General features: G+C 31.1%; 1 protein-coding gene across 1 annotated transcript; it reads right to left on the bottom strand.

Annotated features, from left to right (window-relative positions):
- Positions 1 to 94: 94 nt before the first annotated feature.
- Positions 95 to 2,963, bottom strand: LOC107433515 (MATH domain and coiled-coil domain-containing protein At3g58210). Its single transcript, XM_060815472.1, has 6 exons — positions 2,902 to 2,963; positions 1,461 to 1,590; positions 1,128 to 1,297; positions 723 to 1,005; positions 436 to 614; positions 95 to 276 (listed from the first exon to the last, which is right to left on the bottom strand). Exons 1-6 carry the CDS (start codon positions 2,909 to 2,911, stop codon positions 95 to 97), a joined length of 954 nt encoding a protein of 317 aa, XP_060671455.1. The 5' UTR covers positions 2,912 to 2,963.
- Positions 2,964 to 18,347: the final 15,384 nt, after the last annotated feature.

An 18,347-nucleotide genomic window follows, 5' to 3' on the forward strand; every position in this document is an offset into this window, starting at 1 on the left:
AACCCGATGGAAAGGAATTTTTTAGTTCCATGAAAAGTTGGGATAGTCTTTTTTTGATAAATTAAAAGGGCTTCCAAGATGAATTTCTAATAATCTATTTAATTTTGTCTTTGTTTTTACTTGAAAAACCATCAGCCACAGAAATAACAAGGAAGACAACTTGGACAAATAGAGTATCCTTCACAATGAATCCTTTAGACTCATCACGGAGATTCTTCAAAGGCATAAAGCTTGCATAACCCCAATTGAGACTATGGTCCTTAAACCAGTGGCTAGCTGTAGGAGAAAAATAGTAACAAAACTGAATGAGACCAAGGCATTACCTCAAAATTGCAGAATGTTATATTATTCAGAGCTCCCTTTGCCATAAAATTGAAAATTAGAAAAATACGAACAATTTTTAAATTTCTGGGTCGAAAGAAAAATTGCCATTACCTTTTCGTTCAACATGTTGATCATCATCGACTTGGTGCAACACTTTTAGATTGTATTCTGCATAAACTGCTTTCTTCATTTGACGACTTCCCCAATCTACCAGTTCTAAGTAAAATGAGCATGACTTGTCCTTCACACCATAATGAGAACTGTCTCCTTTTGGGTAAATGAATAACTTCCTGAGAACATTGAAAAAAATATATATATATTGAAAATCATTATAACCAATCAAAAAGAAGAAAGCCAGAGAGACAAATTAGGAAGAAAAGTCAGAAGAAAGTGCATACCAATTTAATCCTTCGACATTAAACACTTCAGAGCAAAAAGGTTTATTTAAGCTACAGAAGTTTTCGATTTTCCAAGTGTAAGTGCCTTTCTTTGGCTGCTTAGTCATGGATATAGATTCCCAATTTCCACTACAGTTTACAACACCAACGTCCACACCAAATACACATGAGTCATTAAGGAGATATCCTAAAGAAGGATTTTTAAACGTTTCAAGTGGAAGTAACTGTGCAATTCCCCATTCTTTCTTCATTGCATGAAAACGCCTAACAACTCCATTAGCAACTACGCAAATCAAAATATAAAAGGTAGAGTCATATATATATAAAAATTACATACGTGTGTGTGTGTGTGAGAGTGAGCGCGTGCAAGCACGACTTCTCTTATAGCAAATTAGAGAAATTTACCTTGGATGGTTAAATAGTTGTCCTCCATTTGGTCATAAACAAGAAATTTAAAGTTAGCGGTGACCTCCCAATTAAGCGCTTTAGTGTTTGTCTCAACAATTTCCAAATAGAGGGAGATGTAACCATTCCCATTATTTTTCAAGTCTCCATTTGGGTAAAAAGATAATCTCCTGCAAAAATATTTGTAATAATAATAATAATAATAATAAAATAATGTAATAATTAATTGCTAAAAATTAAGAAGTAGAAACAATTCAAGAAGCTAATCAAGTTAATTCAACTTCCAAAGTGAACTATTATAAACCAATAGTACTAGAGAAATATAAAAAGTACCATTTATGGCCTCCAGCTTCAAAGACATTGGTATCATATTTTTCTGTCTTTGACTCCGAAAGCAAAGTGTATGAGTTTACCTTCAGTGAATAATCAACTGGTGGAAAATCTCTTTTGTATTTTAAAATCTCTGTTAATGATCCAAAAAAAATGCAGATAATAAAATTATAAACTGAGGCAGTGAGTAAATATAAGTTTCTTAAATACATAATATATATTCTTTCACCAATACTGTTTTCAAACAAATTATATGGGAGGTGGTTATGGAGGACAAACAATAGGTTCTTCACTGGATTATGCATATGTTCTATGTTCAACATTTTAGCCCTTGGAAGCTAGTTTGCCAAACAAATATTTGTTTTTAGCTTGGTAGTTGTTACTTCTTTTTGATCAATAACTTAAATGTCATTATTTTAGAATCCAAATAGATTTTATTCTTGTTTCTAATATCACTTTATTCATAATTTTTTCATAACTATATATTAGCAAAACTAAAGTGCTTTATTTTTTTCTTCTTTTTTGTTTCTATTATTTTTCTTCCTAAAAAACATAACATGAAGTTCTATAGGAGACATAGAATTAATCTGGTAATTGACTCAAAATAATGTAATGGCACAGAGACATGCTTTGTCAACGTGTTGCAGGCGTTGTCTCTCTTTAGAGTAATGAAACTCGAATTGCTAATACTTCCCTATGATATTTACCATGTCGAAAAACAAATTTGCAATAACTTTGTGTAAGCAAATCAATGAGCATTTATCTCGATATACTGGAGAACGAAAAATTTGTACGCTATTTGCTTCCTTTATTCTTAGATTCTCAGCATCACACAGAGAAAAACCAAAGATAAATTCTTCTAATCCTATTTTAAACAGTAGATTTACATATACTTATTATGAAATGCCTTGGTGTATGTATGGTCAGTCATGGATCGAACCATGGCTTTAAAAATATCTTAGCACAGCCAAAAATTGAAAATATATATATATATATATATATAATTATATATGTGGTGGTGCTTAGTGGTAAATTTTGATTGCAAAAATCACACTCTCACACAACATTACAAAATGATGGGAAAAATAAATAAACTACTACTGTAAAAGAAGACGAAAGAACCCACTAACAAGAGAGAAAAGTTTGAATAATCAAAACGAGAAAAAAATATATATGTTCAGAGGGATTCAACATCAAGTTTGTCTAATACTAAAAACTTCTTTTTAAAGAGCTAGGAAGAGCCACGTTATATATGCTATCGGAACAAGAAAAAAAGGGGGAGAAAAAAAGTAATAATAGTTAGTCTATTTTCCATATATATATTGAACAAGACAGTCTCAATAAAAAAACATAAATTAAAATAAATAAATAAAAAATAAAAAATCAGGAACTAAAATAGAATCCACGCTCAAAACCGTTACTTAGAGTATGGGAAAGAATGTACCTTTCTTCATTATAGGTTGCCAAGGAGAGCTCAGCGACAGAATGGAGAGAGAGAGAGAGAGAGAGAGACCGAATGCTTGTACAAACAATGAACAACTCAATTACTTGAAGGGGAAGCAACAATTCCGAACTCCTATAATTTGTGCCAATTTTTTTAATTTATTTCATAAATATATATAGGACAATATCGACTAAGAAGAAAAATTAGAAACTAAAAGTAATATATTTCTTAAACCAAGTCTACACCCTTATAATACACTCATAGGTAAGGATTAGAAAGAAAAAGAACGTACCCGTCTTCGTTGTTGCGGCCGAAGAGACAAAGAGAGCCCTGTGAACTATGAATGACTTGAAGACGAAGCGGCAACTAATAGGCCGGTTCTAATATGGGCTGGGCCAAATTCGCTTTAGTTTGTGATGTGCCAATTGTTTATTTATTTATTTATTTATTTATTTATTTGGGTAAATTTAACAAATCTTGTTTTGTCTGAAATTAAATGTATCAAAATGTCAAAGTCTTAAAAAAAAATATTTAGTTTCTCCATTTAATTTCACAATTACTGAGTGGCCATATATTTCACATATTAAAAATATATAACTTGGAGGAGTTGTTTATAAGGGATGAGGACAGTTAGTGACCAAGCATTTTATTTTATCTTTTGGTTAAACTGCAAATTCAAACTATTCACGAATTTGATTTATTATTCAAAATTGACTCAATAGCTTTGTTTCTTGTTCAAGATCGGCTCGTTTTCTTTACGAATTGAGTTTGAACGAGCTAAATTGAACTGAATTCGAGTTGATCACGACTAACTCAAACCTATGTACAATATTAGCAATGAATCATGTAGAAACAAATTCATATTTTAAGATTTGGCAATCTAGGCCTTCATCTTTTCGACTCAGGCCTCTAATTTTTAAATTTATTGTAATTAGAGTCTTGTTTGACTTTTAACTATAGGGTTTAACAACCGTTTTCACGCTTACTCTTTTAAAGATAGAGAAAGAAAGTTGTGACTTGTATTAAACTATATCATCTTTCAAATTAAAAGATAGCAAAGTGCAAAAAAATTAAAACTAATTTTAAAATTTTGCATTTTAGTAAAAAGTTGGTACTACAGGTCATTTGGTATTAATGTAACAACCTATACCAAAATATCCATGCTATTCATATTTGACTGAGTACGACCAAATGAATCGTATGTTTGTCCTATGTTCAACTTTTTGAACAGTCAAGATTTTAGTTTGATCGAAATACCATTGTATAGAGATCGTTGATACAAGTTTATAAACTGGTCTCATGCCAAATTCCAAGTTATGATTATTATAAAATTATGGTTATGAGAAATTTTGAATATTAATAAAATATCAATGTCCAAATGAGTCCCGAATTTTTATCTATTAGCAAAATAAGGACTTGTTTATACATCGTAGAGTGTGCTGAAAAGTAAAAAACTTTAAAATACCTAACAAGTCCTTGAAACCCTCCATAGACCCGTAAACCCGAACTAAGTGACCCATAAGCTCTTAAGGATGAAGTCTTTTGGCACCTCGATGTTGACTCATCACATCCTGAGGTTGAAGAAGCTCCCAAGGGTTCGATTCTTCGCCAATTCAAGTGGTACGTGATTTTCCATGAGATGGAAATTTATCATATAGAATAATAGATTCGTGGACCTATTGATTGACCATAGATGCAAACCGATCGACCGAGAAGATAAGTAGCTCTTCCATCGTTCAAAGGCAAGGGGAGAACATGTAGTAGCTTTCAAGTCATCATAATTTTGACCATCGACAGCTGCCATGTGCCTGACCCTCTGCAAGCCATCCTCCTACCACCAAAGCCCTTAAATCTTTGGATGATTTGCCATCGAATGCCCCTATATCTGACTAGGGAAGCCGGCGGCTAGTGGTCCAATTGGATTGGTAAAAAACCAGCCTTTTCGGTCATTTCAATCTAACCCATACATTGTAACAGCCCAGTACCACCCGCATCAAGATATTGTCCTCTTTGGCCTAGGGTTCACTCCCTCTCTCCCCCTTGGCCTCAAAGTTTTGTCAAAACTCGTCTTAATGGTTAGAGGTCCCACTTCTTAACCTGCCAGTCCCACTGGCCCGGGCCTCCCAGGCCCAATCAAGATATTCTCCGCTTTGGGGTATTCCAGGTCGTAGCCCCCCTCACGGTTTTACTTTCCCTCCCATTTTGATGCGGGTGGTACTGGGCTGTTACAATGGTATCAGAGCCGGACCCGAATCGGTGTGCCAGCGAGGACACTGGGCCCCAAGGGGGGAGGATTATAACATCCCACATTGGTTGGAAAGGGGCACGAAGCGGTCTTTACAAAGCTGTGGATACCTCTCCCTTCAAGACGCGTTTTGACAAAACCTTGAGGCCAGGGGGGAGAGAGGGAGTGAATCCTGGGCCAAAGAGGACAATATCTTGATGTGGGTGGTACTGGGCTGTTACAGTGGTATCAGAGTCGGACCCGGATCGGTGTGCCAGCGAGGACGCTGGGCCCCAAGGGGGGAGGATTGTAACATCCCACATCGGTTGGAGAGGGGCACGAAGAGGTCTTTATAAGGCTGTGGATACCTCTCCCTTCAAGACGCGTTCCTGGGAGGGAAAGTAAAACCTTGAGGCCATGGGGGAGAGAGGGAGTGAACCATGGGCCAAAGAGGACAATATCTAGATGCGGGTGGTACTGGGCTGTTAGAATGGTATCAAAGCCGGACTCGGATCGGTGTGCCAGCGAGGACGCTGGGCCCCAAGGGGGGAGGATTGTAACATCCCACATCGGTTTGAGAGGGGCACGAAGCGGTCTTTATAAGGCTGTGGATACCTCTCCCTTCAAGACGCGTTCCTGGGAGGGAAAGTAAAACCGTGAGGGGGGCTACGGCCTGGAATACCCCAAAGCGGAGAATATCTTGATTGGGCCTGGGAGGCCCGGGCCAGTGGGACTGGCAGGTTAAAGAGGTGGAACCTCTAACCATTAAGATGCGTTTTGACAAAATCTTGAGGCCGGGGGTAGAGAGGGAGTGAACCCTGGGTCAAAGAGGACAATATCTTGATGGGGTGGTACTGGGCTGTTACATACATTCCCTTCCTCCTCCTTCCTTTTTCTATTTTGGACTTGCTGAACCCATTCTTAAGCTCCATTCCTTAAGATTCTTAGTGGTTTTAGAGATTCATAAACTTCAAATTTGACCAAAGTTTCCAATGAGTTTTCTAAAAACTAATTAGATTTTTAGATTAAGATGAGTATACCAATATAATCCCCCATATCATGGGCTTTCTCTTGGTATATTGTTTGTTAATTTTTGACAATGTTTGAATATATTTCCCTAAGAATTGCTCAATGAGACTTTTTTAAATAGAACCATCTGAAATTCCTAGAAGATTTTTTAAGGTGTCTTGTTACTATAGAAATAGATGGTCATTTTGACAATGTCAATTTCTTTTCTTATCATATCAGCTTAACAATGTATTTAAATGAACCTATTAAAGATTTTTTTTTCTTTTTTTTTTTTAATTGGCTATTTATTTTTTTGATGTGGCAAAATACAAAAATCAAACAAAAGACAAAACTTATCAATAATATCACATCGTGTATATGTTTTGAATTTCTTTTTAAATAAATCTTAAATTGAAAAGTAATAATCTATCATATTTGCATCGGATCCAACAATAATTTTTATTAGAGTTGATTGAGTATTTTTTTAAAATTTGATAGATCAAAATCAACAACATGGTATGCCATATAAGATATTCCTATCACAAAATCTTCATAGCGTTTTTACTAATCGTAGCCTATACATATAGACTTCTGTAACAACCTAGACCACCTACATGCGATATTGTCCTCTTTGGACCTGGAGAATCCTCTTACAACCCACCTCTCAAGGTTTTAAAAGGCCTCTCAATGGTTTAGGGGTCCTACCCCTTCACCTGCCAGTCCCACTGGCCCGGGTCTCCCAGGTCCGGTTTATTTATAGGGTTGTTCTGTGGTTGCCATCGGATCGAGGGTAGGCAGGGTATAATGCACAATGAGCATCAGTTGTCCCCCTCCATGGTCAGGATGACTATTAGCAGCGGTGCTGCAAGACCTATGCAACCATATGCCGGTTTCTCTTTTTAACCTCCCTGTCAGGTGGTGCTTGGGATGCTGAATACAGTCAGATGCCACTGGTATATAGTTTGGTGCATCAAATGGTTTGCCGATACGATTTCCAAAATAATAATGTTTTTTTATAGAGTATTTAAAAATTAAAATGTATTTAATAGTGTTTTTATTATTTATTTAAATTTGAAATCTTAACATAAATTTTATGGATTTTTATTATGTTTTTATTATCTATTCATATTAATGTTTTAAAATGCATTTTACCTTGATTTTACTATTTAAATTGATTTGGTGTTTTAAAATAAATTCTATTATATTTTTACCATTTATTTCAAATGGATACTTTAAATTGATTTAAATATTCTTTTTATTATTTGGTTGATTTATTCTACTTATTTAAATGCATTTATTCATGTTTTCATTATTGTTTCAATGTCAGATTTTAGTATGAAATTTATTGTATTTTATTTCCTATGCAAAATTGAGGTATTTTAAACTAATTAAAATAATTCTTTTATTATTTATTATTTCATTGATGTAATTAATAAATTTTACAAATTTTATATTATATATTGAGTTTAATCGTGTTACTAAATTCTTCTACTATATATTCTATTATTTATTGGTGACTTTATTTCATCTTATGATATTTTTATTATAAATTCAATTATTTGTTATTAAGTTTTCCTCAAGGTTATATTATAAGATTTAAATTATTTGCAATTTATTTATTAATATTGCACTTATTTCCTGTTTATTATTTGAAGTGCTGGAATTTGTATAATAAATTATAGTAAGATGGAAGGAATAAGAAGATTTTATTGGAAGTGTATTTTCCGCAGGGAATTTTAAGGTAAGTCCAATATGTAGGGAAAATTTTGTCGGATTTTCCTTTGGAATATTCGGTAGGATTTCCTTGGGATCAGGACTTGTCTAGGATTTCGGTAAGGGATCTTAGATAGGTCCTGACATTATTTCATATATGGATTTGGTTACAAATTTTATTTGTTCTATTACTTGGGAAATCCTTTAGTAGAATATCTTATATTATTCTACCCATTAAAATTCCTAGGATTAAAGTTGATAAATTTGTTTTCAATCGATAGTCAACTAAAATTTCAATTTAAAAAAACAAAAAAAAAAAAAAAACCAACTAAAATATAGTCAACTTATATTCAATTTTAAAAAAAAAAAAAGTCAACTAAAATACATAAAGTCTCCAAAAATAAAAAATAAAAATAAAAAGAGGTCATGAATCTAGTCTTAACCATTGGAAATTCAGCAGGTGGTGATTGAAATCTCATCGGAAAGACTTGATCATTTTATGGTCTCGGATCTCACAACCTAGCTCGAACGGAACCAAAAGGACCTCAAATTTGGGTTTAGAAAAGTCGAAGATGGTGGAAAAGAGTGGTGGATCGGCCTGAAACTTACTGAAATTAGGGGATCGATGAGCCGTTGCCGTCGTTGAAAAAAGACTTTGATCCCTGCTAATCAGTGGCCCACTGCCGGTGAAAATTTGGTGGCCATTCGATTTGAAGGTGTGGTAAGAAAATATGAGGGTAGTGAGAAAGAATGGCAACTAGAAACAAGTCAATTTGGCCTGAGAAGCACCTACGTGGCTATTGGAGAAATTGCACTAATCCAGGTGGGTTGCTGGTCTATTCACCATGAAATTTTGCAAGCCGTTGCACCGCCAAATGGCTTTCTAGAGGGGTGGCGCATGATGTAGAAAGACAGTTAAAGGTGGGTGTTTTGGCCCCAAAAAAGGTGGCTACTCATTCTTTCTTTCTCCTCTCTTGTGGGTGTACATGACCTAATAAACGCTCTCCATGGTGTAACTATGCAACCTCGAGGAGTCATTCCCATGTTGACATGTGGCACATGTCAGTTGCTTAGTGTTTTTAATCCCACATTTTACACGTGACATTTTACAGGTGTTTTCTAAAAATGTGAGACGAAGTCAATTCAAGAAAAATAGTTGTAACTTAACAAATCGATAACTTTTTAACCATAAATCCAAATTTAATGTGTCATTAGTCTACAAATTCACATCGACAAGTATTATGCAATGGTGAAAAAATCAAAGCCATAATTTATACAAATAAAAAGTCTACATTGTCCTTGCTTGATCAATCTGAACCCCAAATTTTTCTGACCATAATTTTTTGATCTCAACTTCAATTCTAGCAAGCTACTAGTCTACAAACTCGTAATGATACGTGCTTCACAATGGCACCCTAGTCAAAAAGAAATTCCATCTGTATCAGAAAAGTCAACTATAAGTCTCATATATCAACCTTTGTCAATTTAGATCAAACTTGACCAAAATACAAAATATTTCGGTACCTTATGATACGGGGTGTTATAGAGATTGTAGATGTTAACGGTGGCCTGGTAGACTTCTTTCTTTGCATTTTTTAGTATAGATAAAAAATCACTTTTAAAATTATGAGATAAATGTTTCATTAATTACTATTCTTTTAAAAAGAGTTTAATAATAATCTTCTAAGCTTTTATCATAATTCTTATTTCTTTCTCATTTTATTTTGTATTGTATCAATTCAAGTTGGTGCACCAGCATCTAAGCTTCTTTTGTATGCATTAAACAAAGATGGAGACGTCAGTAGAAAACATAGAGTTGTGATAGAGGAACATTCTCATATCTCTCTCGTATACAATATACTATGAAATGGTTTAGTCTTGAACTTCATTAATCTTTTCAATTTTAGCTTCAACTTGTTTTTCAAGATTAGAAATCGTTTTGATCATGTTCTATCTTAATTTGAAGAACTCACGTTAGTGATAAGTTAGACAACTTCAATGATTAGAGTGTGGTTCACAATGAACCCCACCTTTGCAGGGTTTATAGTGATCCTTTTGACTTTAATCAATTCTTCACGGCAAGAGAAAAATGATATCAAAACTAGACAGTCAAATAAAGGGACATAAAATAGTAAGAGATTATCAAGTAAGGTTGGCTCAGTTGGTAAGTAATACACATGTATCGTAGAAGGTCATGAGTTTGATACACCCGTATAATAAAAATTATTATAAATGGTATGAGATTATTTTTCATGCGAAAATGCAAGAATTTTTTTTTTTAATAGTTTTTGTTTTACTACCACAATCTAATACAGTAATTTACAATTTTTTTTTTGTTTTTATATATTTTTGTGTTAATTATTAAATATAATATTTATTCCTTTTTCATTTCTATAAAATCATAATTATTTGATATAGTTATAATATTTATCCACCTAGATTTTTAAAAATATAATATTTATTTAATTAATATTTTCTAATATAATAAGTTAATAGTACAATTATTTGATAAAGAGAAATATGTAACTTATTGATTATAAAATAATACTTACTTAATTACTATTTTTTGCTTTAATTATTGAGTTGCCAACTTTGGCTTGAATGGGTGATTATTTTTGTCATTTTTTTTTTCTAGTTTAATGATACTTAATTTAGCGAATAATAAATTAGGTTGACTATATACAAAAAAAAGTCACATTATGTATGTATATATATTATTGAAGGAAACAATAAGGGTCATCATACTATCTAACGGTGCCTTGTGCGCCAAAAAAAATAATAATAATAATAATTAAAAAAAAAAAGAAATCCTAAGTCCGCAACTGATACTATACTTTTCACTGCAAATCCAACTTTTTCTCGGCCAAATCATGGCTTGGATGCCTTTAGTTAATTCATTAGCAACAAAAAAAATCTCATTTCTACACGCAAGGCGTTTACTCTAATCTATATACAATAAAATGGTACAGCGCGAAACTTCAAGTTGTTTTCCAAGATTGGAAACCTTTGAGCCATTTTGATCGTATTTTGTCTTTGAAGAAACCTTACTATAAGAAATGACATGGAAGACAACTTCAACAATCAGAGTATCCTTCACGATGAACCCATTAGAAGCATCACGAAGATCACTCCATGACACAAGAGTTGCGCAGCCCCTGCAAAGTGCATCTCCCTTGAACCAGCCGTCAACTGTAAGAGAAAAATAGCAGCAAAACTGAGTCAAATAAAGGCATTATGCAAAATATTGCAGAGTATTATTCAGAACTCTTTTTGCCAAAAATAATAATATGTATAAACATTTGTAAATCTTGGGGGAGAAAGAATAAAATTGCCATCACCTTTCTTCTCAACATGTCTACCGTTGACTTGGTCCAGTACTCTAAGATTGTATTCTGCATATATCTGCCAGTTCTAAGAAAATTGAGAATGATTTGTCCTTCGGTTGAAGGTATCCATTTGGGTAAACCAATAACGTCCTGAAATCATTGGGGGGAAAAAAAAAAGTCATTATAGTCTAGCTCATAAGGTTGCACTATAACCAACCAAAAAGAAAAGAGAGCGAGTTTCATTAAACAAATAAGAAGAAAAGTCAGTAGAAGTGCATACCAATTTATTCCTTCAACATTAAACACTTTAGAGAAATATGTAGCTTGATTTAAGTTGGAGAAGTTATCAATTTTCCAAGTGAAAGTGCCATTCCTAGGCTTCTTAACCAGGGATATAGATTCCCAGTTTCCAGTGTAGTTCATAACAACTACATCCACCCCGAATTCACATGAGTCATTAACAAGATATCCACAAGAAGGGTCTTTAAACCTTTCAAGCGAAAGTAATTGTGCAATTCCCCATTCTTTCTTCGTTGCACGAAATCGTCTGACAGCTCCATTAACATCTATACAAATCAAAATATTAAAGGTACAGTACCAACACATATAAAAATAACATCGATGTATAAAATCTTGTTCTATTAGGAGTAGTCATCCAGATTATGCTGGGCAATTTATCGACATCGAAAGATTGCAATGCCCAGCATAACATAGGCTATTAGGCCTAGCAGAATGTTGCTATATGCATGTTTGTGGTATATGCAAGCCTTTACTTATAAGCAAACTGGAGGGATTTACCTTGGATTGTTAAATATTTGTCCTCCATTTGGTCATAAACAAGAAATTTGAAATTAACATTGACCTCCCAACCAGGAGCATAACTGTCTGTCTCAGCAATTATCAAGTAGAGGGATATGTAACCCTTCACATTATTCTTCATGTCTCCATTTGGGTAAAACGACAATCTCCTGCAAAAATGAAAATAAAAAATAAAATATGAAAAGGTACAACTATAGTGACTAAAATTAAAATCCTAAATAAGATGCTAAAAGAAGTAAGAAGAAAAATCTTAATTTATGGATTATACAATTTAAGAGACGAATCAAGTGATACAAGCTTCCAAACCATACGTAGTTATCTGTTAATTAAAAATAGTATAAACCAATAGTTCAGAGAAAAAGATAAATATTACAAAACTTCAACAATCTAGCAATAGATTCCAAAAGCAAGGTGTATGAGTCTACTTTTAGTGAGTAATCAGCAGGTGGAAAATCTATTTTGTATTTTAAAATCTCTGCAAATCATTATTAATGATCAAAATAAATGCAGATAATAGACTGAGGCAGTGAGTAAAATATAGGTTTCTTGACTGTATAAAATATGTTTTCAAACAAATTGTATGGGAGATGATCACCTTATGGAGGACAAACGAACAGTAGAACATTCTACAATTCTGGATTATGCCATATGTTCCATGTTAAAACATTCTAGTTCTGGAAGCCACTTGGCGAAACAAATATTTATTTTTGGCTTAGTAATTGTCAATTGTTCATCTTTGATTTACGAGCGTTTACAATGGTTGTATCTATTGCTAGATTTTTTTTCCACATAAAAAAATTAGACAGCCACTTAAATTAAAAAATAAAAACTCTCTAGTCAAGTTGATATAGTAAATAGACATTGCTAGCGTGACCATTTACTTTTTGAGGGAAAGTCAATTTTTTTCAATAAAATAATAAAACATATGCATTTAATTAATAGTTGTAAATAGTCTTATATATATTATCATTGGAGAACAGTTTTAGAAAGGGCTATAAATTTATGCAACTTAGATTTAAATAATGTTAATTTTATGCTACCACATTTACTATTGAAGATGCTGTATGGAATTATTAATAAATCTGGTAATAGCCCTAAATAATGTGAAGGTGGAGAGGCATGTTCAGTCAAGATGAATCCGAATCGCTAATATGTCTGATATCTACCATATTGTAAAACAAATTTGCAAAAAATTTGGCTCCTTTTGTTTTTAGATATTCAGTCCCCACATAAAGAGAAGTATATTGGCCTGGGTTTAAATTTTTATTAATAATCAGAAAGTTAAAAAACCAATGTCAGAAGGATTCAAAATTAAGGTTGTCCCGCTGTCCTGTAAAAATCTAACACTAAAACCTAACTCCATTTTATATAATAAATTTTAAGAAATATCTTGGAAGTACCCATATTATATGACATAGTTATCAGAACGACAAAAAAAAAAAAAAAAAAAAAAAAAAAAAAAAAAGAGGAAAAAAAGAAGGAGGAAAAAACGAAACAAAAAACAAAAAGATAATGATTTAGTAAAAGTAGTACAAGGAAATCCAAATGGAAAAGAAAAAGTAGAAACGAAAGGTGAAATATATTACATATATTTCTTAAATCACACTTCAGACGCTTGTAACATAACCAAAAATTTAAGTATTCAAAAGTTAAAGATTTGTTAGAGAGTGGGAAAGGATGTACCTTTCGTCGAATTCATTGTTTGGTCGCCAAATACAGGGTGCCCAGTGAGACGGGGAAGAGAGAGAAGCTAAATGTTTCCACAGACAACCGATAACTTGAAGGCGAAGCAACAATTTATAGGCCGCTTCTAATATCCATCTAGTGTGGGCTCGGCCCAACTCTCTTAGTACACAGTAACAATCTATTCTTCTACTAGAAACCAACACCTATGGGTTAATTTTTAGGACAAACGACTACTCTAGTTTGGGCTAACGGTTTTTTCTTTTTTTAAAATTTTTTCAGAATGCAAATAATTAAATTTTTATGTGCCATACGATAAAAATTATATGTATTTTATAGTTGCAAACACTCCTATAGTTTTTTTCTTTTTCGGATATTAGTTTGTGCTGTTGATTTTTCTTTTACACAATAAAAGTATTAAAATTTGTTTATAATGTATATGATAAAAGTGATTTATATTTTTACATCTTCAAATAGAAAATTGCTATTTGTCCGTCAGATGTCGATTAAATTTGTAAGGTAAATGTTCACTTTATAATATTACAATCTGAATATAAAAAGTTAAAACATAATCAAATATATCTAACTAGTTCAATTTCTAATCTTAACAGTATATTTTGATTGAAGAGAGGAAAAAGAAAAGAGAGCCCGGGAGCTACCATCATATGCAATCTGTATCCGTACGTAACTATCTCAGCCGTTGAAGTTATAAAAAATAGAAACAAAAATTTTGGATTATTTAAAGTATTTTATCCATTATTAGTTGAACAAGTTAATATTTAAAAATTACAAAGTCGTTATAATGATCGCTACTGTAATATGTTATCAACATAAAAAAATATAGAAAATATAAACTAATTTAAATACAAAAAATGATTTGAAAAGTAATTTATAATTTGTGATCGATGTATAAAATAGTAAAAATACATATTAACAAAAGGAGAAAAGAAAAAAAAAATGATTCCAAAAAGTAATATGTCATTGAATTTAATTTGGTGTATATTAAAGAAATGAAAGGGTGGTCATAATTTTAAGTGCGATTAGCATACAAAACTATTGATCGCATAATTTATAATGCAAAAATGTATGCATAACATATTTATATATGTGTAACAAATGTCATATATATGTAATGATGACCACCTAAAAATAAGATAATCACGTATGGATAATAATAATTACAGATCCGTAATAATGGTCATATATATATATATATAACGAATATTTATATTTATATAATACGACCACATATTTGTAATAAATGGGTATATACTCTCACATATGTATAATGAATTGTCACATATATATAATGTGGTCAAAATGCATAACAATAGTCAAATATGCCTAATGAATGGTCACATTGATATAACATGATCATATATATATAGCAAATGAGCATATATATGTAACAATGACCAAATGAGCATAACAACGGTCACATAACGTTAATATAGCAATATATGTGTAACGGTAGTCATATATACATAACAATAGTTACAGATGCATAACAACGGCCACATATATATAATGAATGATCACATTTATATAACATGGTCACACATATATGTAACAAAAGCCACATGCATATGACAATGGTCACATAGAGATAACATAGCAACAGATGTGTACTAATGATTACAAATGTGTAACAACAGCTACATATAAGTAACACGGTCATATATGTGTAACAAATGAGTACATATATATAATAACGTCTACATACGCATAACAACAATCATGTAGAGATAACATGGCAACATATACAAAACAACAGTCATAGATGAGTAACGATGATTATACATGCATAACAAATGGTCATGTATATTTAAGATGGTTAAATATATGTAACAGATATGCACATACGTGTAACAAATCACATATATATAATAATGATCACAGATAATATAAAACAGTCATATTACGTAACGAATGATTGTATATATAACAAATAGGCATATATGTGTAATAACAACTATTTACAAGTAACAACAATCAGATAGAAAAAAATTGTCACATATGTATAATAATTGTTGCATATAGAAAACAACGGTTGCATAAAAGTAATGTGATCACATATGTATAATATCGATTATATATGCATAACAATTGATGAATATATTTGATTTTCTGAAAGAAAGTGTGATCATTAGAGATAGAGTACTTAATTGATATTGCTAAATGTGACATTCACGTATTTTATTGTTGAATCATATTTTAAATGTGAATATCTTTTTGTATAGAAGCAACAAACACTTTTGTGATCGCATATTAAATTTGCAATCACATAACATATTTTGTAAATTTTCAAAATGAAATTTCTAAGATTTCTATAGTTTTGACTTACTTGGAATTTTTTTTAATCTTGTGAATATAAATTCAGATCAAAATATACAAAAGATAAAAGAAGAGGAAAGGAACAGGGAGAAGAAGATGAAGTATTCAATTTTCTCAGCCCTAATCTAAAGATCGATATATACAAATTAAATTCTTTGGACAAATTACAAATCATCTCCAATAAATTTTACACTTGTATACAATTTGCCCCTGCACTTTGTTTTTAACTAATTTGTCCCCTTAACTTTGATATAAACTCGAACTACCCCTATTTTTTTGGCTTTTGACAAATGGAACATATATTTAGCATAATTGTAATATGGTTACTTTGTTATTAACAACTTAAAATGAGATTGTCAACTTTTTTGGTTGTAAATTCTCATATAGCGATCAATATTCATTCGAAATGTATCTATCACAAAGGTTGTCAAGATCACTACATTAAATTTTATATGACATTTCTTCATATTTTTTAAAAAACATAACTTTTGTGATATAAACAATATATACTTACGTAATTTAATATTATATCATATCTCAAGACTAGTTTATGTCATATTATATTGTTTTGCATTTTTTATATTAGTTTATCTTTTATGATATATCATTAGATTTTAATCATTTGCAATTGTGATTTTCTATGTAAGTATCAGATCCTACCAATTTATTAAATAAATTAATACACTACATTTATCAATGCTATTATAATTGAGTAGTGCTTTCTAACTTACGATTATATTGTTATCATATTATATTTATTTTGTAATTTTATTTATAAATTTTTTTTTCATGATTAGGAATTTTTTAATTTCAATCATGATCTTATATATAAGTTTTATGCATGATATTGTAAAATTTACCTTTAAAATTCAAAGTTTTTTCAATTGTCTTACTTTTTTGGCTTTTGGCAACTAAATCATATACTTATTGTGAACGTCATATAAATACTATATTGTCAACAATCTAAACTTGTGATCATTATGTCTTAGTTATAAGTTCTTATTCATTGATCTATTGTTATTCGGAATGCATATATCATAAAAATTGCCAAGATCATCACATGAAAGGTTATATGGCACTTCTCCATATTTTTCCAAAAGCAAATATCTATTGTGCTATAAACAATGTAGAATACTAATATTATTTCCTAACTTATGACTAATTTATATTATACTAAACTTAATTTTCTTACATACTTATTACTTTAGTTTTTGGCCTTGTACGCTGTTAAATTTTAATCATTTAAGATTGTCGTTTTTTATATTACTATAATACTTGGTATTTATATAAAATCCCTTCAAACTCAAAAGTTCTTTCAATTATTATTTTCTTTCTTAAATTTGTCATATTTTAATATGTTGGTCACATAAAGTTATGTAATTAACATGTAATCACAATATGAAATATTATTGTAATAAAATTATAATGTATGTATTACAAATATTATTGTAATCACCATATGCAATTATAAAAAAAAAATTATGATTTTTTCAAAAACACTAATTCAAGTGGTATAATACACCATACTAATTTTAATTCTCTAATGGTATTTACTTTTGTATGTTATTGTAATCCACTATTACTTTCTGACTTAAGATTTTTTAATTATTTTTTATTCTTGACATTTTTTTAGTATATATTTCTAATTTTTAATTTTCAAATTATTGTCTTCAATATAAGTATATTATATTTTTTAATAAATTTCTTTCAGTTTTGAAAAGTCCTTAAAAAATTATTTTATCCTCTAAACAAATATACCAATTAATATATATTATTTGTGAAAGTGACACATATATTATTTAATTGACCTTTTGAAGTGTAATTTACATACTATAGAATTTTAAGTTTTTATTTTGTATGAAATCCTCATTTTGGTACACATAAAACACAAAGCATGTATTTATTTCACATATTGTGATTAGTATATGCATAATATGTGTAATGACCCACCATGAGAAGACGTCCGAATTTGAATTTTTTGGCTATTTGATCAAATTTGACCAAATTGGAGTTTTATAATGACCAAGTTTGATTTTTTTGTGAGAGATGGATTTTGGCTTTGATCGGTATACCATACGTAAAGCTTATCAATACAAGTTTGTGGACTAGTGGAATGCCTGATTCTAAGTTACAGTAAAAAAGTTATGGTTCTGTGAAATTTTTAACATCAGTATTTCATTTATGTGTAAAACAGTCAAAATTTTTGTATGTTAGTGATCCAAAAGCCTATTTATACCTTGTAAGATGTGCCATGGATGAAACAATTTACAAAATACCCAAAAAGTCCATAGAACATCTGAAAAACTTGTGAAACCTGCAACCCATATGTGACTGTTGGA

The sequence above is a fragment of the Ziziphus jujuba genome, chromosome 3 (genome assembly GCF_031755915.1).
Source record: "Ziziphus jujuba cultivar Dongzao chromosome 3, ASM3175591v1".
Taxonomy (NCBI): Eukaryota; Viridiplantae; Streptophyta; class Magnoliopsida; order Rosales; family Rhamnaceae; genus Ziziphus; species Ziziphus jujuba.